General features: G+C 43.6%; 1 protein-coding gene across 1 annotated transcript; it reads right to left on the bottom strand.

Moving 5' to 3' along the window:
- Nucleotides 1–13: 13 nt before the first annotated feature.
- LOC146978687 (E3 ubiquitin-protein ligase RNF19A-like) lies at nt 14–21903 on the bottom strand. Its single transcript, XM_085791551.1, has 10 exons — nt 21731–21903; nt 10792–11704; nt 6959–7167; nt 6613–6757; nt 6240–6402; nt 5824–5938; nt 5415–5573; nt 4221–4440; nt 3939–4082; nt 14–3198 (listed from the first exon to the last, which is right to left on the bottom strand). The coding sequence occupies exons 2-10, from the start codon at nt 11421–11423 to the stop codon at nt 2355–2357; spliced, it is 2631 nt and encodes an 876-aa protein (XP_085647677.1). The 5' UTR covers nt 11424–11704; nt 21731–21903; the 3' UTR covers nt 14–2354.
- Nucleotides 21904–22506: the final 603 nt, after the last annotated feature.

Below are 22506 nucleotides of genomic sequence, written 5' to 3'. Positions count from 1 at the left end.
AGAGACGACAAAGCTTGATTCAGAATTTTATTGTTTAAGGATATGCATTTACATGCACATTATAAAGCAAATAATTAGGAAATATATACTTTTTCAAATAGCATACACTGCTTTTGACCAAGTTAAAAAATAGACCTGGCACTAGTCTTCAAATAATAATATAAAACTCACAGGAATTAAACAGGCATTTTTCAACAGGAGGAAACATAAACAAGGTGGGAACATCCTGGTTGTGTTAATTTCCTTCAGTCATCAACATGACTTACTGCACTCGGACGCTCCTGATGCTGATCACTTTGGATACGAAGGGTTTTATTGCCAACGTGTGCTGACTAAACTACCTGCAGCACATAGACTCCACCAAGCTCTGAAACTTTGGCTACTTCAGGGAAACATTTTCCAAATTATAATTTCTTAAAATGACTTAACCACAAACAAAAATATTTTGGTCTTGAGATTTAAAGTAGTGCCACCCTAATTAGGTTTAATCCCAAGTTGTATTGCCATGACTTATCTGGTCCACAGAAGCCATTTTCAACTTTAAGGACTGAACTCTAATTGTGTTTTAAAGTGGATTTCAAGGAAATCAGGTACCATCAAACACCTTTAACATTTGTGTTGTTACTAAAACCGCGGTGGCCTGAGAGCAGTCTTTGGTAAGCTAAACAAGCTACAGGGAGGGGGAAGGATTTAGCATCAGCGTGCATTTCAAGCATTATACGAGGCAAACTTTATTCATTCTCTTATGATTTTTATGTTTATCATTTGAAGACATATAGAATGAGGAAATTAAAATAAAATAAAAAACACTATTATAAAGGATTCTCCCTCTAAAAAGGCACAGTGGGTCCAACAAATATAAAATTATTTGCATCAATCAGTTGGTTTTTGAGAAAAAACCTTGAAATATATTGAAGTTAAAATAACATTTTGATTTGGATATTACTGAGGGAGATTCAGAAATGTAACATTATTACCATACATTCACTACTGAATATTAAACCACTGAAGGATGGATACGCTCCAATACAAGAGCTTCTCATTGCACAAAAAAACTTCTCTTTGGCAAATGTGTTTCCTTGACTGGACACATCTGCTCGAGTTGTAAAGTTTCTGGACAGCTTATTTTTTCTTACTGCAAATACACTGGCTGGATGGCTTTTCAGTTTTAGTGACTGATTACTAGAACAGGCCCTATAACTTTTCAGAAAAGCTACACATTCAAATTAAAAATCAGGTTACAGGGAATAACAAAATTCCCTTTTTTTAAATACAACTCTCAGAATTCAACGATACACTAAAGTCCACAAACAAATAGCTATTTTTACCACTGTGGACCTGGGCTTGTGAAACTTAATTTATTCAAAATGGCAACCTAAATCCACGATAGAAAAAAAATGAAGATGGGCTATTGTTTGAGTCTTTTGAGTCAACACAATTCCCACTCCCCCTTTATATTGTACTAAAAAGTCTGGACCCAACACAGGGCTTCAACATTAAAACCAACTTTCCCAAAATGGAAAATAAAAATAAGCAAACACATAGAACAAAAAACAGGGGTCACATTTTAAAAACAAAATAAAATAAAATCTGTTACTGTATGGACTGGTCCCACTTAGGTTTAGATGCTCGACAGAAGGTTGAACAATCCTTTAGCTGTGTGTTGTGTTGTGGTGTTTTTCTCACCATTAAGAAGTCACAGAATGACGTGGTGGCACAGTGGTGGACCACAGTGATGACATCTCCCTCCCTGTTTCATGCAAACCCTGAAGAAAACGCCAGACTTTTGCAGATGCGATGAAGGAGAATCGGTGACACGTCACATTAGCAGCTCGATTTACTAGGGAAAAAGGAAAAATCAGACTCGCTTGCGTCCAGCTTGATCAGCTCTGCTTTTTTTGTAAGCCATTAGGGAAAAGGTATGGATTCAGGAAATGATTAATTTCAAGACTCTGCAGATCATCATAACAGCTGGATAGATTTAGATTAACAGCGCTCTGTAGTAACTCGCCGGACCGATAGCCTGCTTTTCACCTGCCCACAAACATTCAGCTCTACCTTCCTTTAACCTGCTCATCCTGCCTCTGAATAACAGAACCAAACTCCTGTTTATTCACAAATCTTTCTCCAACTTAAGACCTTGACCCTCTGCAACCGACTGACTGACGTTCACACAATATTCCTGCCTACCACCGCCGCAGGAGAAAAACATAACACGACCTTAGACTTGACCACCAGCTTCCGATGATGAATCAGCTGCCTCGCTCAGCAGTGAAAAGAGGTGATAAGGCTAAACTGAGCGAGTGAGCGGTGGTGACAAAGCCGACAGCGGAGGTGTAGAGTGAAGAGTGGCTTCAGATGTCTGTTTGGATGCAGCGCTTCCTCGCCGGGCTCACGGGCTGCGCTGCGGTGTTGTTGCTGGTCTCTTTCACGCGCTCGTCCTCCTCCTCCTCCTCCGCCTCCACGCCTGTGACGCTTCCCACGGTGTCTTCGCTGATGTACAGAAACGTCCCACTGCTTCCCTCCTTTGGCGAGGCGGGCGGGGAGGCGGACAGCAGCAGGTGGTGGTGGGCGAAGGCGGCGCGGCTGCTCTGGGACGGATAATGCTCCAGCCGGTCGTTCTCCACCTCGGGCATGGGTGTGATGGTGACGTCGTTGAAGGCGGCGACGGCGGCGGCGGCGGCGGCAGTGGTGGGATGGTGAGTGTGGGTGTCCGTTGCGGCGCAGCACGGTGCCTGAGCCGGCCGTGAGGTCTCGGGGTCCGAGCAGCTGAGCTCCGAGGAGAAGTGGCTGCAGTGGGAGTCGGCCACGGAGGGCAGGCTGCCGCTCAGGGAGGGGGAATCGAACTCGGAGGAGTTGGTGCTGCGCTGCTCCAGGAGCTGAGCGTCAATGTCTCCATGTGTTTCACTGATCTTTGTCTCTCCTCTGCTGCCACCGGCTCTCTTCCAGAGCTTCCCTTTGCTCTTTTTGCCCCCCGAGGCGGACGGCTCCTTGGACCAGGGGGACGAGGGGCAGCAGTGGTTGTCGTGCTGGCTGCAGCAGCAGGTGGAGGGGCACGAGCACGGGCCGCCGCTGGCGCCTTTGAGGCCGGCGGTGCTACTGCTACAGCTCGCTTCATCCAGGCTGCTGCTGGCGCTGCAGTGTCTCACCTTCTCCTGTTTGGTCTCCACGTCCGCCTGAACCTCCAGACTGTTGTCTCTGCAAAGCAAAAACACAAAGTTTAACCACAGCAGGTTCATTTAGTGCTATGGTTTTTATCCAAAGGATCCAGGTGGCATGTTTAAAAGGATAGTTCAACATTTTGGCAAATTCGCCGGTTGCCATAATCCTACATAGTCCCCTGTCCCTCAAAACTCATAAAACACTCTTGTGAACAAGTTGTGACCTGCACATTCACCACGCTATGAAATAATAACATTACGAGACGGAGTTGTTTTCGAGGCAAATGCAGCCGGAACTACATTTCAGACACGGCTGCTGGGCACGGCTGGGATTTCAAAAGCTCAAGTAGTTCAGAGTATTTGCTTCATGTGTCGTAATGTTACATAATTATACATGATTATTTCACAGCGTGGTGAATGTGCAGGTCACAACTTCTCCAAGAGAACGTTTTGGCGTTGTTGGATTGTGTATTTGATCAGTTTTGAGGGACAGGGGATCTGTACCGTTCACCTCCATTGTGTTCACTGAGCAGCTCACATCTCTGCCTCGCAAATCTAAAAACAGCTTGCACCGACAATGAAAGGTAATGAATGTACCACTTTGACTATAGGGATTATGGCAATAGTGGTGAATTATGGCGAATTTCCCAAAATGTTGAACTATCCCTTTAAAATGACAGATCAAATTTTACATTATATTTAAAAAAAGGAAAGGTTTTTTATTTTATTTCTCAGGAAATAGTAAATAGGATACAAATAAGAGCTCTGGCTGCTGACCTTTCCAGAGGCATGTAGGCGTTGAGGATGGATCCTGCCATGGCTTTTGTGCTCGCGTTGTCGCTGATTGTCCCCAGACTGACGGTGGCTGACTCTCCACTCAGACTGCAGCGCTCCTTCTGGACATCGGCCTGCACCTCCATCCTGGAAAAACAAAAAAAAATGAGTCCCTTCACCTGTGCAAATAAGTTCCCTTTCCGTGTTATATAGTAACATTTTCACTAAACCAAGGAACGGCCCTGTGTTTATTATTATCCAGTCAGAACTGGTGTGGTCTGTTACCTGTTGTAGCAACTGCCCGACAGGCTGCCGGTGATGCTGGTCCCGGCGAGCGCCGTGGTGCTGGCGTTATCGCTCATGTTGTCCCGCTGGGCGGAGCTCATGCCGCAGCGCTCCATGTGACTCCCGCTGACGCTGAGGCTCAGGCCCGTCAGACCGCCGACACTGGCTCCGTCGCCGAGGCTGGGGTTGTTGAGCCGCGTCTCTGCCACCGAGGTCGTGTCTGAAGCAACGGGAGGAACGAGTTTAAGGACTCTACAGCTAAAAGAGTGGTTGCTTGACAAACATAAAGGTTTACACAAGCGTGACGCTAAGAGGAAACAGAAGAGAATTGAGTTCTCACTCTTTTTTCAAGTATTGTTGGGTTTTCCACCTTTAATTGACAGGATAGTCAGAGAGAGACGGGAAATGGGAAGACAGAGACGGGGGAAGAGAAGAAGGAGAAAAGGAGAATGACTTTTGATTTCTACAGGCTTTGCATTGCAGCCCTGAAACAACACACTGATGAATTCTGGGGTGTGAATAAGTGTCATCGTGTCTCACACCTTATGTTCCTGGGAAGGTCAGAGTCCCCTGCTGTCATGTGGATTCATAATTATCACTCACAGTGGCGACACAATCTGTGAGAAATACAATTCCTTTTCTCTCTGCACCTCCCGGGGGGAGAGCGAGACGAGTGCGACCTCGCGCAACCGTCAGTTTTTACGCTGACAAACGCACGCTGACAGGAGAAACCACCGACACTGTGCCAGTCATTTCACACCATCGACGAGGCTCCGGCGCTCGTCTGCCTCTCCCGACAACTGTTTTGGCATTTCGTGGGGCTGTGAATAATCTCTGTGTACACACAAAGGGCGCTGACGGATGCAGGTGCACTTCTAAGTGCCAAACAGGAGTTGGCATATGTGTGTGTGTGCAAACACAACCCAAAACACTTCTACCAAGGTTACTAAAATAATAATAACACACACAAGTCTCCAGGAAGAATGTAGGTCAATTCTGAACACAACTACATGCACACAAAAACAATCTACTGACACTCCTTTGTGTGTGTGAAACTTCACTGCCCTGCAGCCTTATCTCTGGTTGTGTACTTTGCATACTCTTTGTATCACGTAGAGGAAAGAGACATTGTTTTTCTTTCAAACACAGGGTTCATTGTTTCATTTCAACTCAACACTGAGTCACATAACTCACCTGTGGCTGCAGCTCCACTGCCGATGTTTTCGTTCTCATCGTCGAACTCGATCCGCACCCCTTTGCCGTTGCCGGCCGACACTCCACAGCCACCGCTCCGACACAGGGAGATCGGGACGACTCCATACACATAAGCGAGCATGATGGGAACGCCAATGCCTACACAACAAAACAACAGTCCACGATATGCATTTAGAAAAAAAAAAAAATCTCAGCATGTCAAAAGAAGGTGGTATGTTTTTTGTTTTTTTTAAACCCAAATGATGCATTTATACAGTTCTCACTGTCTCCTGTTGGCCCAATGAGAAAACCCTTGTAAATTATTCAACTGTAGTTGAGAAACAGATGGTGACAGAGAAAGTGGTGAAAGAGGAGAAGGAAAAGAGATTAAAAAACACTTCTTTCTTACCAACAGTGACTGCAGCAACCACAGGCGACACGATCACAGACAGTGTCACACCGCCGGCTATCACCAGGTTCCTCTTGTGTTTGGAGATGTCCTTGCCCTCGTAGCGGTTATGGATCTAAGGGGAAAAATCTCTATTACTGTTACTTTGGTTTGGTTAATCTTAAAAGATAAAAGTCACATTAACGACAGAAAATCTCTACAAAAAGCACATCTGAAAATTGATGTGACCTCATAACAAACTGGCATCTGAATCTGCATTTGGACCACAGCCTGATCACTAATTAACCAACCAATCAGATTCGGTGACTTTCACGTCTCGTGGTTCCACTTCGAGGATATTTTTAACACCGTTTGCCTCCACCCGCGAATACTTTCAGTTTAAGAACAAGCACAACAGGATTTATCATTGCTCTCACCTTTCTGCCCACATAGACTGGGATGCCAATGATCATCGCTGGGATGGCGATGCCAGCAATGAGGGCGATGCCCACAGGTGCTCCTACCAACGTGCCGAGCTGCCAGAGGATCTTCTTCTTTCTGCTCCAGGGCTTCTTCCCCCAGAAGGTGCAGCCTGACGGACTGAGGGGGCGGGAGAGAGAGAGAAAAAGAGAGAGAGAGAGAGAGAGAGAGATATTTGTCAGGATGACTTCTGAGTGTGAATTATGGTGAAAAAATGACTGAAACTGATACTTTTCAGACAACTAGTTGTTAGAAACTCTTGAAAAATTCATTAAGAGTTAGCAGAAAAGCTGAGAAGCTGTTTTTAAGTCAACTCTTAGTTTGTCTCACCTTAAATAGTGCAGGTCAGAGATCTCCTTCATGCAGAGCCAGCAGAACTCACAGCCGCAGACAGCACAGGTCATGTGATTACAGCTCCCATCATTCATCTTGATGATGTAGGCGGCACAACGAGGACACGGCTTGATGTCATCACCTAGTAGAGGTTGATTGAGGGTGAGCAGGAGACGCTTTCTGCATATGGTATTTCAACAGTGCACATACTACATGCTGGGGAATCATCTGTGCAAACAACGAGCCTAAAAATAGGTGATGGGTGTAATGAAGGTGCAGATGTGATTATTTTTTGTGTGTGTCTGTGTGCATCTGCATGGGGACGTGTGTGTGTGTAGTTTACCTGCAGCTCCACTCTCCTGGCTGTAGCTGAGGGAGGACGACCTGAAACTCCTCAGCCGGAGGTTCTGGGCCCTTTGCTGCCGTGCCGTGTCACATGTCTGGTTGGGATGCCACAGCTGTTTGCAGTGGTAGCAGAACTCTGTCCCACAGCCCTCACGTCCACAGGTGATCTTTGGGCAGCTGGCGCAGCCAAATGCAATTACTGCGTAACTGAGAAAGGAAAAACACAGGAGATATAGAGTGGTAAACAGTTGGTGGTGAGAAGGCTTGGGTGCAGTAGCTCAGCACAACACTAGAGGTCAGCAGGGCTAAATGGGCAAAAATAGAAACGGTGAGGGAGGACAGACCCAGGTGGGTAAAACTGAGGGCCAGTGTCTGGTGTGCTTAGATACAAACTTTGCACCAATGTGTGTTTGTTACATAAACACAGGAAATTAGCTGACTTTCCATGATGATTTCCACCAATGAGCTCCATTATCACAAATCGATGAAGGCACAATCAGTTCTGCACGACTGCATGTCACCCTGGTCTCCCTCATCAATCATTACAACGACCAATTTAAAAGCTATTATTGAGAACCGCACAGCGGGGGGGCATTTCCAACAATTGTTTTATTACAAGCATTTAGATCTCATACAAGTTGACATAGTGGGGCAATAAAAATCCACAGTTGCAGCAGTCGTTTTCATCCAAACACAATTACTGCTTCAAATAAATGGCTTTATTATTTTTGGTAAATAATAAAATGAATGGCAGCAACTGTTTCCCTTTTGTGCCTCACAAACCTGCTTGTGTTCACCTATTAATTCATCGTTTTGTTGAAAAACCAAAACAACTTGTCCTTCCTGTAGGAAGGAGTACAGAGCACCTGGCCTATAAATAAAGTACGTTTATGTATGACAGCCTGAGCTAAACCCTGAAGTTACTGCAGCCTTCCAGTCTCCCATAGAGACCAGGTTATCATGGGAACATTAGAAACAGCCAATAAGCAAAAACAAACACTGACTGACTCATGCATCAACCGACAAACTGTAGCAGTTTCTCTACAGGGGGACATCTCTCTATGTAAAAGCATAAAGCCCAGTGTCAGAGTCTTACATGATCCACACACACAGTAAAATCCACTAGATCTATTCAGAAATGTAATTCTGCAGCGCAAAGCCTACAAGGCAGAGCTGCTTATTCAGCTCAGCACAAATTCCCCAAAAATTATTTACGCCAAGTAAGCAGAAATTATGGCATCAGCTGCTTTACACACACACACCACGGCTGTTGGCTCACACTCACACATGCACACGCATGCACACGGACAGCGGCTAACTGGGTAAAGATTTTAGTTCAAATGAGATAAGTATTTAATCAAATAGACATGCAAACATCAGCTGATACCAGACAAGCAACAGAGAGTGAGGGAATTAAACTGGTGGTTGTGCAAAAGTGCAAAGTCAGGAGTGACCCAGAAGGAAAACTTAAGGTACTATTGTGTCAAATAACTGGTAAAACCTGCATAACACAGCCTCATAAATAATACACCTAAAAAATAAGACCAAAATAAAAACATTTTTAAAAACCAAACAGTCCATTGCTGTGTCCTCAGTCCCTCTTAAAAGATTTTGTAAATCTAAAGCAAAAACTAGTGCATGGTCATGTTGAAAATGAAAAAAAAAGGGAAAAGAAGTGAAAATGCATCTTTAAGTTGCCTCATATACAAAAACGTTGCCAACATTGTAACATGTAGATATGTCAGCATCAGAACATTAACTGCATTTGACACCAGTGCAAAGTCGAGACTCTCTCCAGCAAAAACATGAATGATTTGTCTCCTTGTGCAGAGGAGTCCCAGAGCTGACGGCTCCAACTGCTGAGATGAACAACAAAGCCCGGCAGCTTGCGAGTTGCAGTCACACAAACAATCAACAGCAAGAGCATTAACCAGAAGGGAGAGTGGCTGTGAGCCAGAGCTGGACTGTTTGGAGGAATGCAAGCAAGAAGAGCTGAAACACGCTCATGAAAGAGCCATTATTCTAACAGACAGGGTCAGCAGTGTTGATGAGACAAAGCCATGAGAGAGAGTGAAGGGCGAAGAAGCCGTTACTGAATTCAGCAATCACTCAAAACTCAGCCGACGGTGATGACTGAATGCAGGCCATGTGTGCCGCCGAAACTAAACTCTATGAATAAATAAATGAATAAATATCATACTTTAAAAACTGTATGATATCCTCACATGCTGCAAAGACGAATATTTTTATGTCGTGGAAAAATTACAAAGCTACTTCAGTAAACTGGCACTTTCCAAAGGAACAATATGGACTCCACTATAAATAAATAGAGCTCAACTTGTCACACTCTTCTTCAGTGAACATTTTCAAGTTTGATTCTTATGAACTTATGAACCACAGATGTTGTCCTCTCTTTCATACAGGATTGTAATGTCCCTTTCTCACCAGATTTGATCTGATTTGTTTCTTTAATATTTTATTCTTACTTCAGTAACGGGAAAAGCTAAAGTGCATTTTAATGTTTTCATTATAATTTACATATATTTATCTATTTTTATCCAACCACGATTTCTACCTGTCATTAGTATGTGTGCTGTACTTGTAGTTTTCTGTAAAAAAAAATGTTTTTTAGCACAACTCAGTAGTTGTACTTTGGTCACAAAACCAAACAAAGACAAGAACAAAACAGTACAGCCTGCTCCTGTGGCAGAAAATGGAGATCTGCTGCAGGTTGAGTTGAGCAGTACTCTGTGTGCACGGTGGTGGTCATGACCTAAAGGTGCAATAAGAAGCACGTGAAACAGTGTGACCTAGTGAGAGAAGGAAGTGTACTGTTAGCCTCCGTTCAGGCTGCTGTGAACAAACAGTTGGATTGCTTCCTCCAAACACGTAAGACCCTGACCTGACCCTCACCGACACCGTCAGCTCCATGTGAACGAGGGGAAAAAAAGAAATCAGTTCCCACTGAAACAAACAACAGAGATTCAATCAGGCATTTGCAGAACCTCGTTGGACCTAAAGCTAATGTTTTACACAAAGCAAATACTCCGACTCTGTCGTCTTTGTTCACTTTGATTAACACCTTTGTTTCTTTTTTTAATGTTATTCTCTGTTTTATTTCTTGCTCTATATTTTGCATGTTTTACTGTGTGTGGTACGGCGATACTCTTTATTGTCACATTATCAGTTATTTCATCATCTCGTAGCTTTGCTGCATCAGTATGCGTGATGAAGAGCTACAAATAAAATACACCTGAACTCATCTAAACTTAAACATCCTTCTTCTTTTTTTCATTTATGCTACTGATGCTCTAATATTTCATGAAGCCTCCAGCCTATGACCATTATGTGCTTTGACAAAATGGCAGACACACCCTGCCATACACTTGCCGCTCACATCTTTTTTGGCTGACTCATTAGGCTGACAGAATAAAACAGGTCTATTACTGCTACAAGCTATTTATAACCTGGGCATCAATGCAGAAGCTGGGGTGAACTTCAAAAGGCCAGATTACAGCCTGTGAGTTTCCTTGATGTAGCTGCTTACTGTTATTTTGGGACTTGTGTATTGGTTACATCAGAAGTCGAGAACATCAAGCACATCTTAGGAAAGAGACTCCGAAATCTTAAAAAGTTTGCGGTCGATGTGGAAATAATCGCGCAGGCCTGAGACGCTCGTGGCAAACTGGCTGAAGTAAATTGTTGTGTGCTTTGTTGCTGGCTGTGTGTTCACCCCTCATCACCTCCTGAGTCGGATTAAGCTCAAGAGAGCGTTCACCTTGATTCACCTGGTGAGTCCGTCTTTATGTGTCCCTCAGCTGTGTTTCTTACCCGCAGTCTGGGGCAGGACACCAGCGGCAGTCGGGTTCGGCCACCAGCCACCTCCTCAGCATGAACTCCTCGTACTTCTCCATGAGGGCCCGGTCCCCGAGGATGATCCGGATGTCGTGGGGGTTGAATCTCTCCGAGCACTCGGGGCAGCTGATGTTGACCCGGGACTCGGAGATCTCGATGCGCAGGTACTGACGCAGGCAGTCCGCGCACGAGCGGTGGTGACAGGTCATGATGTCCGGGAAGCGATCGCGTGCATGGCGCAGCAGGCACAGCGGGCACTCCAGCAGCTCCGACGACGACGACGATGACGACGACGACGTCGACCCCGATGCTGTCGAAGTTGACGCTACGCCCGGTGCGGAGTGGGCGGAGGTTTTATCTTGCGTGCTCTCCGACTGCACGATTTCGGCACTGACGATGCCGTCCACTCCGGCTCCGGCCTGCAGAGTCCTGGACTTGCGCTTGGGGTCGCGGTCGGGCCGGCGCCGTCGACCGAACAGCGAGTGGAGGGACAGGCGGCGCTTCTTGGGGGTCTTTCTGACCGACGGGAGGCTGACAGAGGAGGCGGCGGAGTGGAGATCTCGCTCTGAGCCTGTGCTGCCATGATGTTGCTGGTGCGGGCTGCTCATAACGCCAGACGGGGGTGGGGGCGCTGCTGGGGCTACAACTGGAATTCAAAACATCGGGTGAGGAGATTAGGGACGGTGAGAGAGGGGGAGAGGATGAGAGGAGGGGCTGGGACTTAAGGGACGGGGTGGTGAGGGAAGGGAGCTGGGCGGCTGTTGGCTAGGACATCGTGGATTGAAGCTGGTGGAGGAGCTCTGGAAGTCGGCGGTGCAGTTTGACCGGCGTTCAAAACACGGAGATGAGGGGCCTCTGTCCTGCAGCTGCTCAGATTTAGGATTCTGGCCTGAGAGAAACAGAAGAAAAAACAGAAAATAAGGTACTAAACCACAGCTGAGTGCATTAACTTTTAATGTACTGCTGCAAAAACAGATGCATTTGGAAGCAAGATGCACCGGTTCGGACCTGAGGGAACAAAACAACCAATCAACATGAGACGCGACGGCAAAGATCTGCTCGCCGAGATGTGTCACTGATCTCTGTGTTAAGGCGGGGACATCGTTTTGATAATCAGGCATTTTCTTGCACACCGCAGACAGACATCTCTTCAGGCGTGTCTTCTGTGTGTGGGTATGCATGTTAGTCTACTTACAAACAACGGCTGCAGGCTTTTCCCCCCAGAGTGTGTATTAGTCAAGTGTAGGCAAAACAATGTGTTTTCCCACCCCCAGATCTGAGATGTGGCCACAGCTGTGTCTGTGTGTCTCTGGAGTGGCCGCACCTTGCCTCAAGTGCTTCCACATGTTCGGATTTAACACAATGTGAAGTGAACATCTGAGGGATAACTCATCATCCGTGAGGCCAATGGTTTAAGTGCACTTGTAGATTCTCACAACTCTGTCCTGCCAACAACAAAAAAAAAAAACACAGTAGGTGTGGTGCAATGTGGGCTTCCACCGAGTCCACAGATCCCAACACAGCTGATGAATCTACATGTTTTGAATAAACAACTGTGTTGTGAACTGATGCTTCAAGAGACAGACGGATGGGAAAAGCTGCATAAAATGACTGTTTGTGTCTCGGCGCTGGACGCTGTAGCCCAAACACTGTAAAATGTGTGTTAATACTAAGTTCACCGGTCAGCAGAATTAAGAGCTCGTCTCAGCAGCTAATAGATGGAGAGCACTGTGGAAAGGCTGTTTTGAAAATTTCAAAAATAAATCCTAACAGATGGTGGATGAAAACTGTGTCATCCTTTTAACAACAACAACACCCAGACTCCAGTCATGAAAAAAACAACAACAACACAAAATCAAACATGCAGGACACAAACAATTTAAATGGTGAGAGACTCGTTTGAGAAATTTCAATTCAAAACCTTTGCACTTGGAGGATAAAGAGCTGCCTTATTTTGTTTTGTTTTGTATGTTTCATCTGTAAAACCAATGCCAAATCATATTATAATAATTAATTTTAAAACGTGGACACGGAAATGAACGACATCAGCGAGAAGCTACTCAGGGTAAAGGTTATTAAAAATGATCCTATTGGTTCATTTTTCCCTTTCAACATTGTTCCCACTCTTCAGTCAACAACAACAACACACTGTGCCCTGGTTAAAATAGTTTTTTTTCTATCTTCAGTTTAACTTCTCGCAATGTTTTTTAAACCACAGGAATCTGAACAACTTTCCATATTTGTATGATGATGCGAGGTCCTCGGAGTCGTAGCTGTAGGTTTATCTTTCAAAAGGGCCAAGTAAGCAAAGCAAAGCATGATTATTATTCCTGTGCTTTATGTGCGCTCTGAGCTTTGTGTTGTGTGTGTGTGTTTGTCATTAGGGACTAATTTCAGGAAAATTCCAGCGGGAGCCAAAAGGTGACTAATTAACAAGCAAATCTCAACTGGGGCAGCAGCAATCCTGCAAAGCACAAATGTTCAGTCTCCTAACCTACAAACCTTCGTCTGACTGGCTGCGGTTTTTCTCCCCACGTCGTGACACGCAGGCAGAAGTTAACTTTTACTATGGCTGCGTCAAAGACAGGGGGCTTTTAGCTGCACAGCCAGGAGTTAGAGACAGTCTGGTGGCTCGACTGCATCTATTTAGATGGCCAAATACTATGAGTACATTAATAACTACCACTGAATTAAATCTTGTGTTGTTTGAGCACGAGTAGCCAAATCTGGTCACCGCTCTGGTGTATGTGTCAAGCCTCCAATTTGTGCTGCGGTACTGTGAACACATTCATATTTCCACAGCACTTGTTGACTTGCATTTACCAAACAACTCACACAGGATGTTCACAGCTAAAACACTAAACTGCCACTACAATCCAACTGCTGAGTACAAGCACAACGTGTTATTCTCTCTTTAGCAACGAGCGTCGAGTTTCCGCAGAATCTTATCACAAGTGGTCACTTGATGTGTGTCTGAGAGGCCCTCTGGTGATGCCAGGTTTAAACTGCAATTCATCTAAACTGGCTGTTGAAACATTCAAGATACAAAGTCTAAATATGGCCTCCAGTCTACAAGGAAGGTCTCTCTTCACTGCCAGCTGTCGCTCAGCCGCATTAAAGGTCTGGAAGTGAAATACACCGGGACACAGATGTGAATATGATTGCTGTGTCAAACAACTCCACCTAGGTTTCTTGTGTAAATTAATGTTTCCTCTTTGATGGTTGCATTCAGTCAACCAACGCTAACAACTGTGATATGAAGGTGATGACTTGGAAACTACATGTCAATCAGCCTATTGCCTATTTTTCTCAACATTACTGCACTTTGACTGACGGATGTCACCTGATCTAAAGAACAGCTCTGAGATGGGATAAGTACCAGCTACTAACAAAAACAGACACAAAATAGTTTGAGTGCTCACACTGTTTGTAGCAATACACACTGGCTTAAAGCAAATATTGTCACAACTAGAAAGACTAAACAATCCTCTACTGTCGAGGCAAAACTGGCCATGAATAAACTGACAGACCTGCGTCAATGACTGTCGTCATCAAGAGAGATGATGTGATACAAATAGATGATGGTATCTTAATGGAAAGTCTTTTCAGTTTTACTTTACATAACAGTCCGACAGATCTTCCTGCATCTCATCTTTAGTTTCTAGATGACAGTTAAAACAATATCCCCACTTATTAGTTATGGGACATTTTCACAGTGAATCTGAATCTTTCTACCAAGTTCCCCTTTTAGCAGAGGTGGTCATTAATTCACAAGGTCGGCCAACCTCCGCTATAAATGGAGGACTCAGTCAGTGAAGTATCTGTGAGGTAATATGTCAATTACTGTGCTGGAAATTCTGCAGTGTCACTCCGGACAGGTTTTGATGAGAATAAAATGGGGATATATACAACCAGATGCCACCAAGAAGACATTTTTAGCTGCCTGCACCATGTAAATATATCAAATGTTTTGCTAACCAATATATTTAACCATGACCTAAAGATAAATTACAGGAAAGAGAGTCTGTAAACCATAATTGCATCTCCTCAAGCGATTAGCACTGACGCCAAGCTGTAAAAAAATAATGTGTTTTAATTGGTGGCTCTAAAAATTTTAAAGTCACATTTGAAAGCCAAAGCCACACTGTCATCTGAAATTTAAGCAACGCAGGCCGACGGAGTTGCAACATGATGACGCGTCAGACAGTTTGCCGCTACTTCCTCGAGGTGTGTTATTGTGTCGTAATTGGACCACAGCGCCACAATGGGTGAGTTCCCGATACAGGGACTTTCCGTGAGGAGCAGGAACATTTTTGAAGGACTCGGTTCCTTTACCTGCATTTCCAGAGAAACCAAGATCTAAATCTAGGAAACGGTCCTACCCCCCAAAAAAGTCCCTGCTTGTGGGTGGTGGGGGTGTTTTCTGAAGGTTAAGTAACTTCTAGGGCAGGACTTGCAGCGCTAAAATGTCAAATGATTTGTAATGAATGCTGGAGTTTTCACATCATTACATAACTGATCATTACAAAGGCGAGGACGACCAACGCGTTGCTTTGCTTGTAATTAGTGGCCCTTAATAATCAGGTTGGGGCAGCCCAAGAGATTTTATGACCACTGGACTGAAAACTTCAAGCTTTATTGTCCATTTTTGCATTGTTGAGCACCTAAATTATGTAAAAGACAAATGTTGTGTTTTTAATATGATTAGCCCACCAATATGCTTAATTTTCCCAAAGCTTTGGCCGGTCTGTGGAAAAACAAATCACCATGTGCTTGAGAAACTTGGAAAAAACTACAAGACATGACTCCTTAGGAAATTAAACTTCCTGGATCTTTTGATGAGAAAACATCTACTGATGTCCTCCTAAGTGGTGTCCTGCTGTAGTATTTTTCCACATCAAAGCTACATAGTACACACAGGGTCAACACACCAATCATGCACACAAGAGGAAATTTTAACAAGACAAGAGGGGCAATTTCATGCAACCCACAAGTCAATGTGAAATTACACTCCCAATGCGTAATTAAACTGGGAAAGCCTGCCTGTGCACTGCACCAAGAGTGAGTGGGACTTTCCATGTGACTGTGGTCAGTGTGTGTTTTTGTGTGTGTGTGTGTGCAGACACATGCATGTATTCAAGTTATATGGCTTGGGGGCAATCACATGCAACCACAGCTCACACACTGGGATGGTGTCCCAATTGCTGAGACAACCCGGGGACAGGAAACCTACTGCGGCAGAATGAATGGTTTCAACCCTCCGTCAACTCTTAAAAGAGAGAGTCTGCATCAGCCGCGCCATGATTATCACTGTAATATGATTTAAATCAGAGGTTTTCTACTCAGGAGACAGGTCAATGCTCTGTCAGTGAATTTCTTTTTTTTTGGGAAGTCACACTATAATCTATCAAGATGGACAAGGGGAAAAATAGTAACAAAATGTGTCACTTGAGGCTTCAGCAGTAACGGTTTTAACAAGCGTTGCTCTGCAGACCACAGAGCAATAACACGTTGGCTCCTGCCCCACAATAAACAAAATGAATCCAGGTTTCCATCGCCTGTAATTTTGCACAGAGACAATTAGGTGTGTTAGCAAATTGCAATGGAACACTTTACAGTACAGGTCTGCAACCCAGCTTCACACATGCCATTTGGATTTTTTTTTTTTTTTGGGGACTATTAATAAGTTAGAAACGGAACATGGCCGTCTCCCAATGAAACATCCCTCCATAAATATTCACATCAACAATGTTGTACAGTGCTTATTCTATTTCCAAAGCACACAGAGAAGCCGTAGCCCAAATAAAACAAGGCAGCAATAAAGATGTCACCACTGCGGACACTTTTCCTTTTGTGGAACGACTCGGTAACAAATACATCATGGCTTTGTGCTGACCTGAAAATGTAGCCCACTATCTTCTTGAGCCATCAGCACAGACACGCTGGTGAGATGTGTCAAAAGACTAAAGTCAGAATGGTGTCGGTGTTTTTTTACAGTCAATGACACAATATCAGGTTTCATTTCAAAGTAAATGAAGGTTAAAGCCTCCGTTAGCAACTGTTCAGTTAGTTCGTGTTGTGAAGTCTACCAGGCTGAAACTTTAGGTTTCTTGCGTAACCCATGGTCTTTCTTTCTGCGTATTAAAAAAAGGGAAGCAACAATGAATGGTTTAAAAGATTATTTGAAAAATGTGTCTCGGGCACTGCATGGTGCAACACAAATTATTTCCTTTTGATTGCAGCATTTTGATAGAAATATTTTAAGTAACGAAAGTCTCATTTGGTTTTGCAGCACTTCAAACTGATATTGTCACCCTGGCTCTCGCATTTCCTGTGTTATGACTTGGACTTTTCTAATATACAGTTCCTATTTTTAACAGGGATGCTGTAGCTGAGCCACCTTCAGTGTGTTGCATTCAATTTCCGGGGGTCCAGAGGACATCTGACCACCGCCCACCCAGTCCCTCTGTCAACTTTAGATCTTGTGTGACAAAGTTGATTTAAAACAGTGTGTATTTGAGTCAGAGTGAGTTTTTAAGGAGGAGCGAAGGAAGGCATCCGAATTTTATGTTAAGAGGCAATTTTGCGAGTTTGATACAAATGTCCGCCTTCAAAGAAATCACAGACCAGCTTCCATTTTTGGAAACGAGTTCTTCTGTTAAGTGTTCATCACGTACGCTAATTTCCGGTGACATTCCAGCTGAAGGACGGACTTCCTGATCATGACAATGCATTCAGTTATTACAACTCTGGAGAGAGGAACACTCCAGAGACTGGACAGCAAAATACAGCGAGGCTATTTTTTTCTCTCTTTGTTTACCCTGCACACATAAGGTGAATATTTGGCTGTTTTGTTTGTTTGTTTTTTTTTCACTTTTATAGTCTCTAGCAACATCGCACTGAAGCAAATCCAAATTTGAACAGGTTATTGTTAGATTGCCCATCAGTCATCAGGTGTAGACCAACTTTCTGTCAGCTGGGGGGATCGAAATAACCCCGGTAGCTTCATGAATCTCTATTTAGTCTATTATCTGCCAGCCAAAGTATAGTAATAATGTTTGACATTCGACAGAGAGTGGGGACAGGAGGTACAGAAGTGAATGCCTCTGAGGCCGATTTCAGCACTATTTACTAAACAGTCGGATTTACAGCCAACAGGGGAGGGTACTTTTCCACTCTATCTGGTACATTGTGATGAGCCAACTTTTCATTCACGTGTCAGGATCGGTAAAAGTAGTGTCACAACCAGGCAGGGAGCGCAACAATCAGGTAGCTGCTCTCTCTGGAGTGCAAATTTAAAAAAAAGTATATCATGCCAAAAAGCAATTTGTGCAAATAGAGACGTAAGCCCTTCTGACTTGTGTTTGAACAAGAGGAGATAACGTTTCCCTGCTACATAGAGGGACGTCAATACTGCACAGTGATGGTCTGATGAGGACGATAAAGGTAAAGATAAAGAACCACATCATGGATTCATGCTGAGACTAAACGTTGCCGACCGTTCATCTAAAATCAGCTGGATTTCTTAACAAAGAGTTACTTCCTTCTTCCCCTCCAGGGCCCCAGCAAGCAAGCAGTGACGTTCTTGTAATACACCAACTAACCATTCACATAACTATATTCAAACACTCAGTTTTTAATGTTTTTGGATTTGTTTTTGCTCCTGGACATTAGAAGCATCGTGTGCAACTTTTGGCCCGTTACCAACCCTGAGCTCATGGTTTTTTTTTTCTTGGAGAGAGGCTTTAACGAGATGAAAATTTTCCTGGATAGCCGGCCTGGAGCATATGAGACAATGACCTCAGTGACTTCTTCTCAACTTCGCCTTCTGATGAATGACCTGAGGAGTCATGAGGTCCCACATTCAGGGATTCAAGTGGAGAAGCCAGAGTTGGGCTAACTCCCCCCACCTAAACCAAAAATCCTACATAACCTGAGTAATGTAATGCTATATCAGTATTTTTTGTCTTCACTCGCCACTAGTTCAAACCAAGAATCTAATTTTACGCAGGGACGACAGACTGAGTGGTGGTGGTCAGTGAATCCACTCCATCAACCCATCATCATTCACTCCACGATTACTACATACCAGGACAGTCTCCTCACTGTCCGTCTCTTCTGCTAAAGGCTTTTCACCCCAAGCAGCAGGGGAGCAGGAAGCCCTTCGGTGATGTGAAGGGGGTGACAGCCCTTTTCCATTCTGTGCTACAATGAAGGAGGAAAAAGACACCGACAGCTATTCATAATTCACCAGCAGTGCTGGAGCTCACAGCTTAAAAATCATGGCCAAAGATGCACTCATTGGACTGCTTTTAGTTTGATTTAGCTAGAAAATTTAAAGAGATCTATAATCTCTGGTGTGTGATATGTGACATCACTTACACATACATCCAGGGTTGTAATGTTGGACCATGGTGTGTCCAACAAAAAAATCAAAAATCATAATCTACAAAGTCTGATAATACTTCAACTTGCATGCAAATTTAAAAGAATGTAATTAGAAAACTCACCCCTTCGTAAAGTAAAAAGATATGCAAGCTATTACATTCATCAGGCCAAAGTCTGGAAAGTCCCCATGGTTGGAGACACAGAAGACATAATTTTACAAAAAACTAAACAAATGTTGTGTCCACAGCTCATGCATCTTGTGTGTCTGTGTCACAGACAGCTGTCTGGCTGTCAGTCAATGTCACAGTCACAACAATGACAGAGCGCTGACTGATGGATGCTGGATTACACGAATACAGCTTAAAATAAAAGGTTTAGATTGGTGATGAAACTTCTCCATCCATAAAGATAACCATCAAACAGCAGCACCTCCGCTGGTCTGTGTTTAGACAGGAGGCTCAACCATGCACACAACAGGCATACATTTAATTTCTCAAAAAGAGTAATCAGTCAAGAGTAACCGGTCACACAGCAGATCAAAGACACTATGTGGGTAGAAAATATGTTGCAACAAAAGTATGAGCAGAACTGGTCACCAGATTTAGGTCAGTTAACCTTCACCTAGTTTAGCATGGGGGAATTTCTGACCTAGTTTGAATTTTAAGTAAATTAGGGGATGGCCAGTAACTGATGACACCAGTAAATGACACATGCAAAAGCATTTTTGTGGGTGTATGCAAAATGCAAAAACTTTGGTTTAGATATTAAAAATAACTAAATCAGTAGAAACCGCTGAAAAGTGATCTCATACGTTACTATTTGCATATAAAGTTTGAAAAAACACATTGTTTGAAAAATATACTGTCTGCAACTAGAATCGAAATACAATCCAGCAGTGGCAAGACGGTGAGAAATTCCACTTGACGGAGCTCTGAATCATGGCAGCTTGAATATTTACCAGCTCCAGACTTTCACCAAACCTGCTGTGAGCATGAAGTTTCATTTTAGTCACATTCACTGCAGGTTTGAGGCTGCGTTTGGTTAAGCCAGACAATAACAGGTCATTAGGAGAGAGCAAAGTGCTGTGACTCATTGACAGAATGGCCCAGTGAGAGTGGCTCAGATTAATTTAGCATGCAGGCTATAAAAGTCACACAGTAAATACGGAAAGTCTGTGTCCTGAATTGATATGTTATCTATTCAGCAAAACACTGTTGTGTTGTCTATGTTATAAAATGATGATAGAAAACATTATGGGTGAATGTTTCCACAGTAAGCGGAAAAATCACCATCAATAATCAAATCCAATATTACATGATGATAATTCAGTTTAAGAATATGAACCAATAATAACTAAATGCCAAAAATAGGATAGCAAATTACCAATAAGTTGACTATCATTGAATAGGTATACATTTAGATGTATTCAAGCACATCCAACAACCACAGAAAATGAAACTCATCAGTACAAATTACCCAAATTTACAAGACAGTACAACATAAACCTGTTAAGCATTTATAACCAATATAAAAACATTTGATATAAGGCTGTAAAGCACCACAACAAGGTAGTTGTAAAACAGCTTTAAGACATGTCAAGTGTTGGTTAATTTAAAGTATCCCTTGACAATTATAACTTCTCCTATGACGGTGTATACTATATTTTAAAAGCATTGATTTACTGTTTTGTCATGACATCAGTAACCTGACAATGTTTTCCCACAGGGGGACTCCTAATGTCTACTTTAATTACCACATACATCGTCTTGCAATTAAACCATACGGTGTTGAAACGCCTGTTTCCAAAGTTTGTATACCACTTATAAATGCTCAATGCTAACTTGGGAGACTTTACTGTAGTAGACTTTTATCCCTAAAGACTTGCAATGACCGCTTCCAGCGATTTCTAGGGGGGATGGGTGAAAATGCTCTTCTATTTCAGACACTTTATCGCGTTAACGTAAGTGTAAACAAACTATCGAAATGAAGCAAGGATAACCCGAAAAGCCCACCAACCCACGAAGGTCTCGAAGAAATTGTTTGTATTCGGTATACGTAACAACAACAACAACAGAGGTGAAATAATTCACAGGAAGGCTGAATGCTGGACTGAAAAGGTCAACACGGCCATTAAACCTGATTTTTCTTTATAATTTCCACCTGGCTAAGTAGCGTTAGCCTGTTAGCTAGCAGGAAGCTAGTGGCCAACTTTAATCGCCCAGAGAGTTACTACAGGCTGCTTGATCTGTGGCGTTTTGCTCACTCACTGGACGGTAAACTCGGACAACACGATTTATCTCGGTTCACCTAAATGTGCCGTAAAACTTTACTTTAGTGTCTTACGTGGGAAATGTCCCGTCGTCCATGATATTCAACGTGGGGTTATTTACAAAGCTAACCAGGCTACAAACTGCTGCTAGCTCCTCGCACAGAAGGAGGAGGAGGAAGTTCTGATCCCTGTGATAATAATATCCAACCGTTGACGACTTTCTGGCTAAATAAAGATCAACCTTTTAGACTCACTCACCGTTAATTTCTCCCTCTGGGTTTTTTTTCCCTTTTACTTCACTACAGCCGTGTTCGCCTCGGGCTCCATGTTTCAGTAAAACCGTGTATGATGGTGAGTGTGAGTGGCAGGAAACTTCGCAGGACAGTCAGGGTGCATTCCCCGACCGACCGACCGACCGACTGACTGAGTCCGACCGTTTGTTGTCAAGCCGGAGAACACGGAGACCAAAACATCCGGCCACCGGAAGCAGCCGCTCACCTTTCACAATAAAACACACATCCGCCACGGTTCTGAAGACACACCGGAAGTTAACTTGTTGATTGTCGATTTATTTCAGAATAATGGATTTTTTTTTTTTTTAAAGCAACACTATGTAGTTTTTTTTAACTTAAAATAATGTTTCTAAACTCATTGAAGTGACAGAAAAATGGTTAATAGGATGATTGGTGCTGCCGCTGCAGGCTGAGCAGGATCACAGTGGCTGAAACTGCACTATGTAACTTTACTGTGCGGGTAGGAACATCATGGTCCTGGGACACCGTAGCTCCGCACCAGTACCGGTAATGACAGTGGCGACGGCACCAGCATCGGTACCGGCAACAAATTCATGTAGGCTCTGTGGTTCTCTGGCAAAGACAGACAGACAGTTGCTCTTCTCAACCAGAGAACGAGTGCCACAAATCCTACATAGTGTTGCTTTAACAAATCCAAACATTTTATCTTTATACAATCCTGCTTTGCTTGTGAATTTACCTCAGGGTGAAATAAAAATAAAAAAAAACCGGAAGCAGCCG

The sequence above is a fragment of the Trachurus japonicus genome, chromosome 11 (genome assembly GCF_045865225.1).
Source record: "Trachurus japonicus isolate A0001 chromosome 11, Traja_1.0".
NCBI lineage: Eukaryota > Metazoa > Chordata > Actinopteri > Carangiformes > Carangidae > Trachurus > Trachurus japonicus.
Note: the sequence above shows the minus strand (reverse complement) of the source record. Positions and strands in the feature narration are given on the sequence as shown.